The sequence below is a fragment of the Etheostoma cragini genome, chromosome 20, assembly GCF_013103735.1.
Source record: "Etheostoma cragini isolate CJK2018 chromosome 20, CSU_Ecrag_1.0, whole genome shotgun sequence".
In the NCBI taxonomy this organism is placed as follows: Eukaryota; Metazoa; Chordata; class Actinopteri; order Perciformes; family Percidae; genus Etheostoma; species Etheostoma cragini.
This window is the reverse complement of record NC_048426.1, coordinates 3,719,866-3,734,814: the sequence shown is the minus strand read 5'-3', so window position 1 is coordinate 3,734,814 and position 14,949 is coordinate 3,719,866. Positions and strand designations below refer to the sequence as shown.

Below are 14,949 nucleotides of genomic sequence, written 5' to 3'. Positions count from 1 at the left end.
GGTCTCCATTGCAACTCTCATCCTTGGCTCAGTGGAGCCATCCCTGTCCCCAAGAAACCCACCATTGACAATCTTAAAGACTACAGGCCAATTTCACTCACACTCATAATCTTCCTACCAATAAAAAGCACAAAGTGCTTTGAGAGACTGGTACTAAAAAAGTACCAAACCTGTCTTCACCCAGACTTTAACCAACACCAGGTCGTCCACAGACAAGACAAACCCACAGAGGAAGGTCTTGACTCAGCACTCAACTACCTGGAACACAGTGGGAGCTGTGTGAGAATTCTCTTCATCCACTACAGCTCTGCATTCAACACAACTGATTATACTGATCAGCAAGCTGTGCAGGTTGCCCTTGTCCTTTCCCATCATACCTGCACCTGGATAAAAGACTTTCTAACAAACCGCCCACAGACTGTCAAGCCTCGACCACATCTCTCCTCCACCATCAGACTCAGCACCGTCCGGCTCACCACAAGGCTGTGTATAAAATTGGTATTGGTTTTGGTACGATGGGCTGGTGCCACACAATCATAAAAGTTGCAGATGACACTACAGTGGTGGGGCTCATATCACGAGGAGATGAGTCTGCATGCAGGGCCGAGGTCCAGAAGCTGGCAAGACGGTGCTCAGCCAACAACCTGACACAACCTGTTTTGAAACCATTATGCAATGTTCTAATCAATGTACAATTTTCTAAATGGATTTATTTATATAATTGTGTGGAATGTATGGATGGAATGTTTTTGTGCACTTTACAGCAATGAATTTCATTGTACAATTTTTAATGATACAATGACAAGAAAGGCATTCTATTCTACTGTAAAAAAACATTATGGGGACTTTGCTTTAGGCCAATATATAGTATGTATAGTTTTGGATTTCATGATGCAACATTTGAGACAAAAACAGATTAATGATGTTGGAGAAATGTTCATTCTATATTCAAACACAACCTTAAGACAAGATTTACTATTATATATTGGCTACGCAATGGCCCAAATACTACATTGTTGTTCACACATTTCTTTTATATACTACGGACTGGTTATTCCTCATCTGTTAGGGATGGTGAGTTTTACTTTGTGATGTTCACATGCAACTTGTTTTGCTGCCAAAGAAGTGTTATCTGCTTATTTATGCCTAAATATTGGTCAGTGTGCATGTATGTAAGCCATAATCTTAACCAAAAGCTTTGGGTTTCCTAAAAATGACCATACAAATGTTACATATTTTCATTTCTTTGAGTAAGGCATTGTACAAAACCAAATCCAATTATTGTGACTTTTGTTTTGGAGATAGATGTAGGTAACATTGGGTTACTTGTTTTTTTAAACTGTTTTCATATTACCATGGTTAAACATAATCCATAAATCAGTATTCTTTCTTGCTATAGGCCTACTGCTATGCTGCTGATACTGATACGTGATATAAGTTTTTATATTTAAATAATCCACAGTCAGTAAATTCACGCAAACACGCACACACACATATACACACATACTGTGCAGTCCTGATGGAGGAGGGGACTGATGGGACTCAACACAGATGACGTCACAATCTTCCTACCAAGATAAGCCGTGAGGCTTAATATTAAGCTAACTATGTACGTCCTTTTAGGGAAAGTGATCGAGCTCCAGCCGCCTCGTGAAGGTGCGCACAACGCTGAACACCTGAAGGTAACACAACAGACAGGATCCAGCCAGCAGCCACACAGTCTGAGAGTGGGGATCTAGCGCTGTGTGAGCCAGGATCCAGCCCTGTGAGAGCCAGGATCCAGCGTTGTGAGAGCCTGGATCCAGCCCTGGGAGAGTCGGGATCCAGCGCTGTGAGAGCCGGGAAACAGTGCTGTGAGAGCCGGGAAACAGCGCTGTGAGATCCGGGAAACAACGCTGTGAGAGCCGGGATACGGAGCTGTGAGAGCCGGGATCCAGCGCTGTGAGAGCAGGGATACAACGCTGTGAGAGCCGGGATCCAGCGCTGTGAGAGCCGGGAAACAGCGCTGTGAGCCGGGATCCAGTGCTTCGAGACATGGAGGCCAGTCTGAAATAGTTTGCCTGCGGTCGTATTACGCATCAAGACAAAATGGGAATGGCGAGTGAGGATCTGCTCGTGACCCTTCAGATACTCCCTGGGTTCTTTTCAAACTGTCTATTCCTTGCCCTGTACGACTCCGTGGTGCTGCTGAAGCGCGTGGTGTCGCTGCTCAGCTGCTCCAGGTCCGCCGCAGCCTCCGGCTCCGACTCCGGAGAGTGGCGCCGCATGCTCACCTCCGCGGGGCTGCGCTCCGTGTGGAACAGCTTCCTGCTGGACGCCTACAAGCAGGTAAAGTCTCTGTCGATGTTCAAGCACCCCAGTGCTTTGAATCAAGCCATTCATTGATGCATTATCATCAATCCACTAAACAGGAAACAACTTGTAACTTTAGATACTATATGTTGACCTTTACCAAGCTAAAAATAAATTAAAAAATCATGATTTTCTGAGGACATCCTCAGATAGAATAAACGACAAACAGCTGAGCTGTACATGTCGCCGGTATCTATGTGGAGTACTACCAGACGTTGTAGGCCATTGATTTCTAGCCTACTGTTTAAAAATAGTTTCATATGTTTCATATCGGTAGATTGCAGGAGGGGATTTACACTTCCAACGTTGACACTTATTTAGATCTACTGCCGAGTCTGTGGGGATTACTGATATTTGTTAGCGCCTACACTAGAGCTGCACAAAAGGAATACTGCTATTGCGATTTATAATACTATGATTGCGATATAATGGTGTCATGAATGCTTTCTTAATTAGAAAAATGCACAAAATACCAACATTTCCTACACATACAAAGTTAAACTATCTCAACGTTTTTGTTGGCTTTTACAAAGTTTTTTTTATAAGGTTTTTGTTGTCTTTTGGATTTTGATTTGTTTTCAACATTTTTCACCCATATTTTGACTTCCTTTATTTTGGATATAAAACAAATAAAACTTGAAAAAGGGTCAAATTTGACCCAAAGACAAGATGCGGGTGAAATAACAAAAACTACAAATTTGTACTAAAATAATATTTTATATGCCCTTGTAAACTGATATTTAAGATGTAATTAAGGTGTAATATAATGACTAGTCAATCAAAATATACTTTGTACAGCCTCTTCTTTCAGTCTGAATTCTTTGAACATCCTCGACACTTCTGTTGCTCATGTGACCAAACACGACACACACTCTACTGCCTAAACACTGACTGGTCATATCTTTCCTTTCAAATGCGTATGGCTGTATGCAGCATCTATGCAGAGCCTATGTTTGTGGCCTAAGGTCTGTGCCATTGTAGCGTATCTTTTTCAGAGAATAGGGGAGCCTGTGTGTGTGTATGCATGGGGAGTGTGTTGTGTCCCCCCTACAGGCAACCCCGCCACAGCCTAAACGCTCTACCCCATTTAAAAATGAATGGAAAGACCTTAGTATAGTGGTGGTAGAACAGTAAAACGGGCTTCTTGAGACACGATGGCCTCATCTGTGGTTGATACTAACTGTAAAGTGAAATGTATTCCAACGTGGAGACTGCAGTGCACACTAGCATGTCACACACACAGCACATTTTTGTTTACTGAAATCGCACAATTTATAGTTATGTAATTGCACAGAGGGACATCAGGATTGTGATTAGATTAGTGCAGCTCTTCTACACACCCATGGCACAGCCTTTCAGCTGTTCCTGATCACACCTCCATGTAGCGCCTGCTTATGTGTCTCACCTGTGTATCACCTGTTCAGGCAGGACTGCTAAAAACGGATTTTAATTAATTCATGGTGTTTGGCAAACTCATCAAAGTCCCACCCTAATGCTGCATTCACACAATGTCAGCCAGTGCTGGCCCGGGATAATGAATCTAACAGTAACCCAGGCCAATCTCCACACAGTAACAGACCAGTGTATACTCTAACCATTGACTTGAAATATTCTCCTTCTTTTTAACTGTGCACAGTTGTGTATCTTCCTTTAACATACTGAGAAAAGACAATTGTTGGACCAGTTTAAACATATTACTTTTATTGGTAACACACAAATGAATTAAGTTTTTCCTAAGTTGACGAAAATGTTTTAAGTCAGATGTCTTTAATAATTAACACAATTTTATTTATAGTATCAAATCATAACAATCTTGAGACACTTTACAAATAGAGTAGGTCTAGACCACACTCTATAATTTATAAAGTCCCAACAATTCCCACAAGAGCAAGCATGATGCGACAGCGCAACCATGCACATTGCCGAGGAAAAATTCCTTTTAGAAAGAAACCTCGGTCAGACCCAGGCTCTTGGAATAACCTTAGTGCTTTCAAATCAAAAGTTCAATAATGCAACTTAAATTAAAGGCAAGTTGACTTAAAGTGTTTTTTCTTTCCAACTCAGTTATTTTCTTCAATCTTATGTAAAATAGTTCAATTATTAAATGTAAATTATTAAATATATTTCAAGTTAAAAACAAGAGTCAAATCTAATGTGTTTTGTGACGCTATTACACAAAAGTAAAGAACGTACAATTGCATGTTAACAACACATGCATAGAATAAATAATAAAGTTGTATCATCTATGTCCTTTCTCAATAACAAATGTGCCCTAATCACTAAGGTATCGGCCAAATATTCAAGTAGGCATACAATGCATCTTCTCTCAACACACTATAGCATTGTCACACTAGTGTGAAGAAGTGCAAAACAGAGCAGAGTATTTTTTTCAGAGATTTATCACTAAAACGGTATTTAATTTTTTTTTCAACCTGGACCCTGTTTTTCCATGCATGGGTGTCAAAGTGACTGATCTTTAAGACTTGGTCAAATATTGAGTGAGAATGCTGTAACCAGCATCCGTGAACCAGGCTGCAATATAAACCTAAGATAAGAATAAGATAAGAAAAACATTTATTTGTCCCACAGGGGGGAAATTGCGGTATAGGACAAATGTCTGACAACATTATGGAAAGGATTCCTACAGTCATAGACCTTTCTTACGACTATCAGCTCAACACAACAACCCTTTAATTTCTCAGTATGACTATGTTCAGAAAATGTTGTCCGGCAGAAAATTGAGTGAAGATAATGACCTCTTCTGAAGAGTGCATTATGTTTTTTTAATCCTCCGTGTCCTTCTTAGCTACTAATTAAAATAATAAGTTTTAATTCATTTTATAATTTTATACTGCTTATTGATTACCCGTGGTGAAATTAAAATTTACACAGTTTTTTGTTAGAAATCACTACACATAGGCCTGAAATCCACACACACATGCACATGACCTATTAATGCACAAATGGAGAGTGAGTGGGCTGCCAGTGCAGGACCTGCGCCCTGAGTGCTGTGATACTGTGCCTTGCTCAAGAGCACCTGGCAGTGCCCAGGAGGTGAACTGGCATCTCTTCAGCTACCAATCCGCACTCTGTAATTTGGTCTGTCAGTCTACTAGGACTTGAACCAACTACTAGTAACTGTGTGAATGAGGAGTGGGGAGCGTGTAGGATCACGTAAGCTTGCATCATGTGGAAGCTGCTGACAGAAACTACACACTATAGCTTTAAAGTTTGTGAAAACTAAAGCGTATCCCTGCTAATAGACAGAAGCACCTGCTCCTCTTGAAGCTTAGAAAGGGACAATATTCAAAAGAGAGTCAGTTTTTACATGCTCCATTATCACCACTCTTTCTATATCATGGTACTAGCCCATTTTTGGATCCAGAGGAGCAGTACATCATAGAGTCCTTACTGTGAGCTTTGAAGGTTGTCATACAGGTTTTGGACTTTTTCTTTCGGATGACAAACACCGCCATAGTGAGCTGCTCAAGTTCCTTCTCCAGAAGTTCTGGTCTATAGCACTATAGAAGCATATCAGACACAAACAACAATGCAGAACCATTCACTGTGAAGTAACTATGAATTAACCATAGGACAAAAATGTTCCGGCCCTATTCCTACTACTATTCTGCAACACCTCAATTTTCCGATCCCTCAGCTTTCTCTCATCAGAAGAAAAATCTATTACTGATTTATTAAAGTTCTTGCAAGGACCGCAGAATATGGCAACATACACAGCAAATATATTAGTGTTACAATGTGTTACAAACACTACACAGTTATAAAATAGTACTGCTAGTGTTGCCTTTGACTTATTTAAGTTGTTGGAGTGTTAAAACTTTTTTATACAGCCTACGATGTTAAGGCAGATCTAAGCCACGCCCTTACGTTAACGGTTGTCCAGGACATGACCAATACCAAAAAACTTTCTCCTGCGCCATTTTCTTTCACACGGGGAATACGCAAGACAGTAGAAGGTAAGTGCTTAATTTTACAATCTGACTGGGTAATCAACACTTAGCATGCTATTTTATGCTAATTTACATTTGCTTTAGAACATTTAAGTTGTAACCGTCTGTTTTGTATTGAATTCCACTTCCAGCAAAGTACTATCCGGTATCTGTGGGTAATAGCTAGCTAGGTTATAGATAGGATTTTAGCATGACTCAATAATCTCAGGTTATAACAGTAGTAAACAGTTAACTTCCTGATAATGAACCTACTGTGTAAGCGGGAATATATTGTTGGACTTTTCAAAAAGCAAAGTTATTAGGCTGTGCTAGTTATGTCAGAGTTGAAAGTTGAATGTGCAGTTGGCGGGAGTAGCACCTTCGAGCTGGCTAACTTAAGCTAACGTTAACGTAGCTAGCCACATTTGGTTACTGTAAGCTGAGATGGTGAAAACGTGTATACTAGCCATTAGTGACTGACTTATGACTCATGACATGGACTAACCATGTCCATATTTGTCTACAAAAAACACTGCAACATCAAAAAGCATTACTGGTGCATTGTAGAACTACACCTCTCATCAAATCATCGGTGTTGTGCTATTTTGCACACTTGCTAGTCTTTGAAAGTCAAGGGCCCGCGTGAATGTTCTTCCAACCACCAAATGCATTGAGTTCATCAAGTAAAAATATACCAACAAAGACAAAAGATAAAGGAATAACAGGATATCATTCTGAGATTGTAGCGACAGCCATATTTGGATATATATGCAAATATGTACTTAATACTAATAAAACAGAATCTAGAAAAATAGAATGAAATGGCATAGGCACTGATATTCTTTAAAATCTTGTTTCCTGTAAATGTCAGTCATTCTTCATGTTTGAAACTGGTACACTGGCATGTTTAACTGTTGGCCTGAGACTTATGTTATATCTTCTTTTATTTTTAACACAGAAATGCTTGTTCAAGTGGAGGGCAAGGGTGTCCTGAAATGGGTTTGAATACCAATGAAGGATGAAAGCTATGATTACTTTCAGTTTATTCAAGAGGTAAGTAAAAGGCCGCTGATTTTTTCACATCACGCCTATTTTATTGCATGCCATTATGAATCAGTTCTTGATTGTTAACAGCAAAGTGTATAAGCCTCATGATTATTTAATGTCATTTTCTAAAACAGAACTTTAAGTTATTTCAACATGGCATATGTTACACCTTAATGGCATGTGGTTGTGGGTCTGTTACCAAACAGCTTCTAAGTGCATTGCTGCCACCTTCTTGTGGTTGTGCATTATTTGCAACCAGGTGTCTTATATCCAATGAGATAACAAGGCATTTCCGTGTATAGTATAGTAGTTGCAGGGATGCAGAAGTTTTTACAAAATTACTGTATCAACTGCTGTTAATAGTTGGGAAATTAAATGTAATGTAAATGTTTTGGATCTCAGTCTCAGCTAAATTCAACCCGCCAAATGAACCTAAACCTCGCCCTCACAGGAGTTAAAGGGACGTGGCAATATTTAGGGAATTTAGCTTATTCATTGTCTCCCTCAGAGTTAGATAAGATGATAAATACCAATCTTGTCTCTGTGCGTGCAGTGACTCAGTCTGTCACACCCATTATTTGCCTAGTTTGGCATAGCCCATTGAGATGGCCAGAAGCAACAAGCCTATAACTCTCAAAAGTAATACAAGAACACCTCTTAGTGAAGGATAAAGTAGGTAGACATTGGGATATTTCATCTTATTTAATCCATCATTGGATATTAATTTGATATACTTTAGGGTTGCAGTCTGGCAACCAAATGGTTGAATTATTTTTTTTATATAAAATATTGCTCATAAAGTGATTTGGTGACATTTTATTCCCTGCTGTTGTGGCACTGTAATCCAGGAGGCCAAGATAATATGAGAGAGATATATATTTTTTCATGGACATTTCCCTTGGTTGAATAGCAGTATTTCCCACACATAGACTAATTTGTGGCGGTGTGCCACACAATCAACACCGGCTGCCATCCGTATTTTTAACGCTATTTAAAACACTTATACGTTCAACTGCATTTCCTTTGCCTGCTCTCCAGGACGCAGCCGTTCTGCAGTCAGTGGAAATACACACATTGACTTTTATAGAAACCTTACGGCTCTGCCGCCGTTTCGGAGCGGATCCGCGGCTGTTCCGCACCCGGTGGAAATTAGCACTGTGCTGGCATGGCCCTGGGCAAGCCATTCTTCTTTGAGAATGTTTTATTGATCATTTCTCCTCCTGTAGAATTTAGTTTTTAACTTCACAGATAGGCTAACTGAATAATAATTATAAGGTAAAATAAATTCCTGTTTTGAATTTGTGATTAATATTCTATTTCTTTCTATCTATGTTTCTGACACAACCACTAAGCTGATGATTTGTCTGCCTCTTTGGTGATTAAACAACCACAAACTACTGTTCCTAATTTCCTCTTCAACACTAGGTGGGGATGAGCATGGTGACATTCCTTGACAGAGTTAGATCAGCAAAGCCTTTCCTCCTCTGTGTTGGAGAAAAGAAGAGTAGTATCTAGAGGTTTACACCATTCCCTGCGTGGTGCACACAGGTGTGGCTGCCTTAGGTGAACTGTTTAAGGCCCACTTTGTCTTTCCTGTATACCACGATGAGGCCTTGTGCAATTTCTTCATCTTCCTTCAGACTACCGTTTATGGGATTGACGTCGGCACTGCAAAAGATTCCACGGGTCAAGGAAATCCGGGAAAAATTATCATATTGAAGTTTGAAAATGTTCACCTGTTACATTTGCAAGGTACAGGACAAAAGTTGCTCTGTTCTTTTTCAACATTGTAAGTTTAGTCATGCTTTGTACCCAGGACAAGGCAAATTGCACTTGAAATGTGGCGAGAATGGGTGTTCTTCTGTTTTTTTGCACGTATTGTGGACTCAAGATACAATTGAGAGTACATTAAGACTGTGTAGCTTTAAGTTCTGTTAATCCTTTGGACAATGTTGACAGTAATGTTAGTGTTCCTGATCCACTGCCAAGTGCAGTTTCTTTGGTCAGTTACCCAGCTCCTCTTAAAAAAAGACCGTTACTGGATATGTGTAGCTCTATTGTCGCTCAAGTACAAGCATCTGGAGTCTTTGAAAGTAGTGTGCAGTCTGTAAATGACGTCCATGTCCAAGCACAGGACACTGTTCTTAAATGTCTTTAATCTGGGGTAACTGAACAAACTCTAAATAAAGTTGAAGACTGTTTTGAGCAGCTTGAAATCCATTTTCATTTCATCATTCAACACTGAAACTAAGAGGCAAAGACATTTTGAACCAGTAGAGCATGTTCCTGGTGATCTACGCAATAATAGAACTACTGGTGTGTACAGTGAAATTTCTGGTAATGACAAATTTGTTAAGTCAATGTTCACAACCAAGATAAAAGACATTAATGAAAGTTCATATTTCAGAAATCATGCATTATTTTCACAGCAAGAACATGCTCTTCAAATTCATTCTGTATTACGATTATTTTAAAATGGCCAATCCACTAGGATCTAGAAAGGGAATTCACACACTTGGCTGTGTTTACTTTATTTTTGGAAATTTGCCAATGATGCTTAATACAGTTTTGATGAACATCCATAGTGTGGTGCTTTTTTATTCAGAGGACCTACACCTCTTGTTCAGAGCTTTTGGAGACACAGATACTGATACGGGGAGGAAGGACGGACCTAAACGCACAATTCACGGGAAAGGTATTTATTTAAGGAAGAGAGGGAGTGGGGAGTGGGATGGTGGAGGCACGGAACCCGAGGGTGGAGAGCCCGGGGGTAGGCGAGGACTGGGGGACTAGGTGAAGGGTGCAGGGGTTGAGTCCTGGGGGGACCGGGAGTGTACGCCGAGGAGGAGGGGAGCGACACGAAGGATGGCGGGATGACGAGCCCGGGGAGCTGAAGACTGAGGGGAAGACACAGAGGTTGCAGGCAGGCACGACACGAAGAGTGGGATGAGTGGAGATGATGAAGGGGGGCGCCGAGGGAGGACCAGGGGGAGTCCGTAGCCAACTGACCGGAGTGAAACTGAAAAGGGAAACACAAGGGAGGTAAGTGCACAGAGATCATACAAAATACAAGACTACGAATAAGAAGTGTTGTTCTCGAGGAGTTCATCCAAGTAGCTGAGTCAACAATCAGGTGAAGAGTGAGTGAAGTGCCGGGGTAAATATATGGACGTTAATGATGATGGTAGACAGGTGTGGATGGTGGGAGCAGGTGCAGGTAGATTGTGGTGAAGACTGCAGGTGTGGTGAAGAGGATTGTTGATTGCGGCTGTGGCTCAGTGGTAGAGCGGTTCTCTGCCAATCGGAAGGTTGGTGGTTCGATCCCCGCCCCTGCAGTCATTGTCGAAGTGTCCTTGGGCAAGACACTGAGCCCCGAGTTGCCCCCGGTGCTGCGCATCGGAGTGTGAATGTGTGTGAATGTTTATCTGATGAGCAGGTGGCACCTTGTACTGCAGCCCCAGCCACAGTGTATGAATGTGTGTGAATGGTGAATGTTTCCTGTAGATGTAAAAGCGCTTTGAGCAGTTGTTAAGACTGGAAAAGCGCTATATAAATACAGCACATTTACATTGTAAACAGGAGGCAAATGTGAGTGGTCAGCTGGCTTTGGAGATGAGAGGGAAGGAAAAACAAAAACAAACAGCAGACAGGACAGCAAGAACAAAGGCAGTAAAAAATAAATAATAGGACAGACTCACGGCCGGCCGGAGCCCACAAACAACAGTACTCCCTCCTCAACGGACAGGACCGACCTCCAGGCTTGTTTGGGTGGGCCCTGTAGAAGTCGTCTAGTAGGGTGCGGTCCAGGATTTGGCTGGCTGGGATCCAGGAGCGCTCCTCCGGACCGTAGCCGGCGCAGTCCACCAGGTATCGGTAGCCCCAATCCTTACGTCGGTCCTTGGTCGAGGAGGCGGCGTACCGTGTAGGCCGGGTCGCCGTCGATTAACCATGGGGGTGGTGGAGCTGCCACTGGGACGGTGAGAACGCTGGTGGAGACAGGTTTGATTCGAGAGACATGGAAGACGGGGTGGACACTGAGATGGGATGGGAGCTTGAGCTTAACTGCAGTGGGGTTTCACTCTGGTTCACCAGAGAGGTGAAGTGGGGTCCCCGGTCGCAAACGATGTCTTGGGGAATGCGGAAGCCGTGGAGGACCAGGATCTTGGCGGTCTCCAACGCCGTGGGTAGTTTGGGAATTGAGTCTCTGGGCAGAGTGGAGGAAGGAAAGGTTCTTGTGGTTGGTCCAGACAATGAAGGGCTGTTGGGCGCCCTCCAGCCAGTGCCTCCATTCCTCCAATGCCAGTTTGACGGCCAGGAGCTCCCGGTCCCCCGCACTGTAATTTTGTTCTGTTGGAGGAAGACACTTGGAAAAAAAGGCACAGGGGTGAAGCTTCTGATCTGAAGGCGAGCGCTGGGATAGCGTGGTTCTAACCGTACATGTTCGGTGTGTTGGACTGGGTCGCAGGAGAAGATCAAGATGTCATCCAGGTAGACAAAGACGAAACTGTCCGAGTACTGTAGGGGTGGTAGGGGAGGAAATGAGGTAGAGAGAGAGACACTTGTGGTGGTTGCCGGAGGTGAGGAGTTTGAGTGGGGGCGTACGGGGAGTGACGGTGGCAAGGGTTTGACTGTTAACGCTGGTGGCGCGGAGGGGAGTATCAAGAGGAACGTGGGGAAAAGAGAGTTGACGGGCGAGTTTGATGTTGATGAAGCTTTCGTCTGCATCGGAGTTGACGAGCCCCCCCAGAGGCACAGATACGTCGCGCCAGGACAGAGAAACGTCTAGCAACACGCAAAGAGTGGGAGAGGTATGGCTCGCCAGAGCTCCCACAGCTACTGACAAGCCAGATCTTTTGGCCGTACAGGACAGGTGGGTAGGAAGTGGCCAGAGAGGCCACAATATAGACATAAACCTGCGCGGCGGCGGTGCTCATGTTCCTCTTGGGACAAATGAGCCTTGCCTAATTGCATGGGTTCTGACGGAGGGGGAGAGGTGGGGCGCGGCTGAGAAAGCAAAGGAGCAGAGACCCTAGATGGTGGCGGACTGGAACGGGTAAAGGTCGAGCCGCGAAGGTGGCATTCTCTTTCCCCTCTCTCAGATACGGTTGTCCAGGTCGATAGCCACACCGATCAGGCAATCCAAGCTCTCCGGCTCGTCCTTGGTGGCCAAAAGGTCTTTAAGCCGGTCGTTAAGGCCAACCAAGAACGCGCTACGGAGAGCCCGGTTGTTCCACCCCGACCCCGCGGCCAGGATGCGAAAGTCTACTGAGTACTCCACGACGCTGCGGTCCCCCTTCCGGAGAGACATGAGACGAGAGTTTCTCTCCAAGCCCCATACGGGCTGATAAAATACCCTCCTCATCTCCTCCTCAAAGTAAGGTTATGAGGAGAGGATATCGGGCGTCGCCTGTCTCACAGCAGGAAACCAGAAGAGCGCGCGGTCACGAAGCAGCCCAGCCACAAAACACACCCTAGCCTCGTCGGAGTGAAAAGTCACTGGCTGTCTGCTGAACACCAGGGAGCACTGCACTAGAAACCCTTCGCACATTCCCAACACGCCGGAAGATCTATCGGGGGAGGAGACCGGTGTTTCGGAAGGGGGTGACGGAGCCGAATTGGCCAGGGCGGAGTGAGTGGGAGGGACGAGTGGAGAAGACAGATTAACTGGGACTGGGTTAGCGACGGGAGCGGAAGGACTGGGGGAAGTAATTTGCCTGCCTAACCGCTGGACCTCCTCAGTCAGGGAGTGCTGCCTGAGCATGCTGCCTGAGCATCGCTCCCTGGGAGGCCACAGCAAAAGATAAATCCAGGGGGGAAGGTGAGGGATCGTGGGTTGGGGGTTGATCTTACTGTTACGGGGATGAAGGACGGACCCAAACGCACAACTCACGGGAAAGGTATTTATTTAAGGAAGAGAGGTAGTGGGGAGTTAGAAGGTGGAGGCCCGGAACCCGAGGGTGGAGAGCCCGGGGGTAGGCGAGGACTGGGGGACTAGGTGAAGGGTGCAGGGGTTGAGTCCTGGGGGGACCGGGAGCGTACGCTGAGGAGGAGGGCAGCAACACAAAGGATGGTGGGAGGACGATCCCGGGGAGCTGAAGACAGGGGGAGACACCGAGGTTGGAGGCAGGAACAACACAGAGAGTGGGATGGGTGGAGATGGCTAAGGGGGGCGCCGAGGGAGGAGGACCAGGGGCCGTCCAAAGTCAGCTAACTAGAGTGAAACTGAAAACACAAGAAAGGTAAGTGCACAGAGATCATACGAAATACAAGACTACGAATAAGAAGTGTTTGTTCTCGAGGCGTTCACCAAAGTAGCTAAGTCAACGATCAGGTGAAGAGTGAGTGAAGTGCCGGGGTAGATATATGGACGTTAATGATGATGGTAGACAGGTGTGGAGGGCGGGAGCAGGTGCAGGCTGGCAGGTGTGGTGAAGAGGGTGGTTGATTGTAGACGGGAGGCAGGTGTGAGTGATCAGCTGGCTTCGGAGATGAGAGGGAAGGAAAAACAAAAACAAAAACAAACAGCAGACAGTACAGCAAGAACAAAGGCAGGGAAAAATAATCAATAGGACAGACTCACGGCGGCCGGACCCCACCACGACAGATACACTATTAAAATGGTCTGTTGTTCAGGTTACTGGGGATATTTTGGCTGTACATGGACTTTTTGGTATGGTTGAATCGTTCAGTGCAACTTACTGTTGTCGATTTTGTTTAACTGACAACAATTATGCAATACTGGCTTGCTAATACAGACATAATGCTAATACTGACAATTATGCATCGGCTATTAGGCACAACCTACTAGAAGGTGTTGTACAGTATGAGTGAGCACTTCTTTTTCAATATTGGGTGAATGACTTAATTTCTTTAAATGCCCTCTCTAAAAGGATTCAACAGTAGAGAAAGAACAGACCAAGTGGAGTCAAAGTTCATGATAATAGCAATGACCTCGGGCTCAATGCCATCCAGTCTTGGTGCCTCCTGCAAAATACTCCCTTGATTTTTGGAGACCTAGGCTGAATCCCATTTCTCTGTCTTACCCTTACCCCTTGCCCCTTACCCCTACCCATTGGCCCTTGAAACCAAGGTGTAAGTGGTAGGGGTGAAAACATACCCCTATGAAATGGGACACCACTTGGTGACATCATCATACAGAATTTATCACAAACTTCCAAGATGCTGTCTCTGTCTGTTGATTGTGTGGGTTTGGACAACAGTGTCATATGTATTTATATATTTTATAGTTATTTTATGTTCACTTTGGTGGTGTAGAGGCAGATGTTCTGTGTAGTAGGTCTGTTTGCAAACCAAATATGTATACACATGTATCATGCATACATACATATACACCCTGTATACTTGGTGTGTTGTATATCTGTTTCAGTTATCACCGTTTTGAATGTCATTGATGTTCAGAAAAACATTTTGTTGACAAAAATCTGTCTTTATTGTTGATAGATTGAACATAACAGGCAAAAACGTTACATAAAATGATGTTACAGAACCATTATCATCTATTAATTCAATTCAATTCAATTTTATTTATAGTATCAATTCATAACAAGATTTATCTCAAGACACTATACAGATAGACCAC

The 14,949-nt window shown here is 43.8% G+C and overlaps 1 protein-coding gene and 1 long non-coding RNA gene across 2 annotated transcripts in view; both read left to right on the top strand.

Moving 5' to 3' along the window:
• Positions 1-2,064: 2,064 nt before the first annotated feature.
• The window catches only part of dio2 (iodothyronine deiodinase 2), a 22,386-nt gene continuing 9,501 nt past the window's right edge, over positions 2,065-14,949 (top strand). Inside the window, exon 1 of the mRNA XM_034858637.1 lies at positions 2,065-2,328. Coding sequence (XP_034714528.1) covers positions 2,089-2,328 — 240 coding nt within the window. The 5' untranslated portion in view covers positions 2,065-2,088. The remainder of the gene's footprint in view (positions 2,329-14,949) is intronic.
• On the top strand, positions 6,164-9,454 carry LOC117935964. Its single transcript, XR_004654856.1, has 3 exons — positions 6,164-6,329; positions 7,261-7,355; positions 8,775-9,454. It is a non-coding gene; the product is annotated as an uncharacterized LOC117935964 (long non-coding RNA).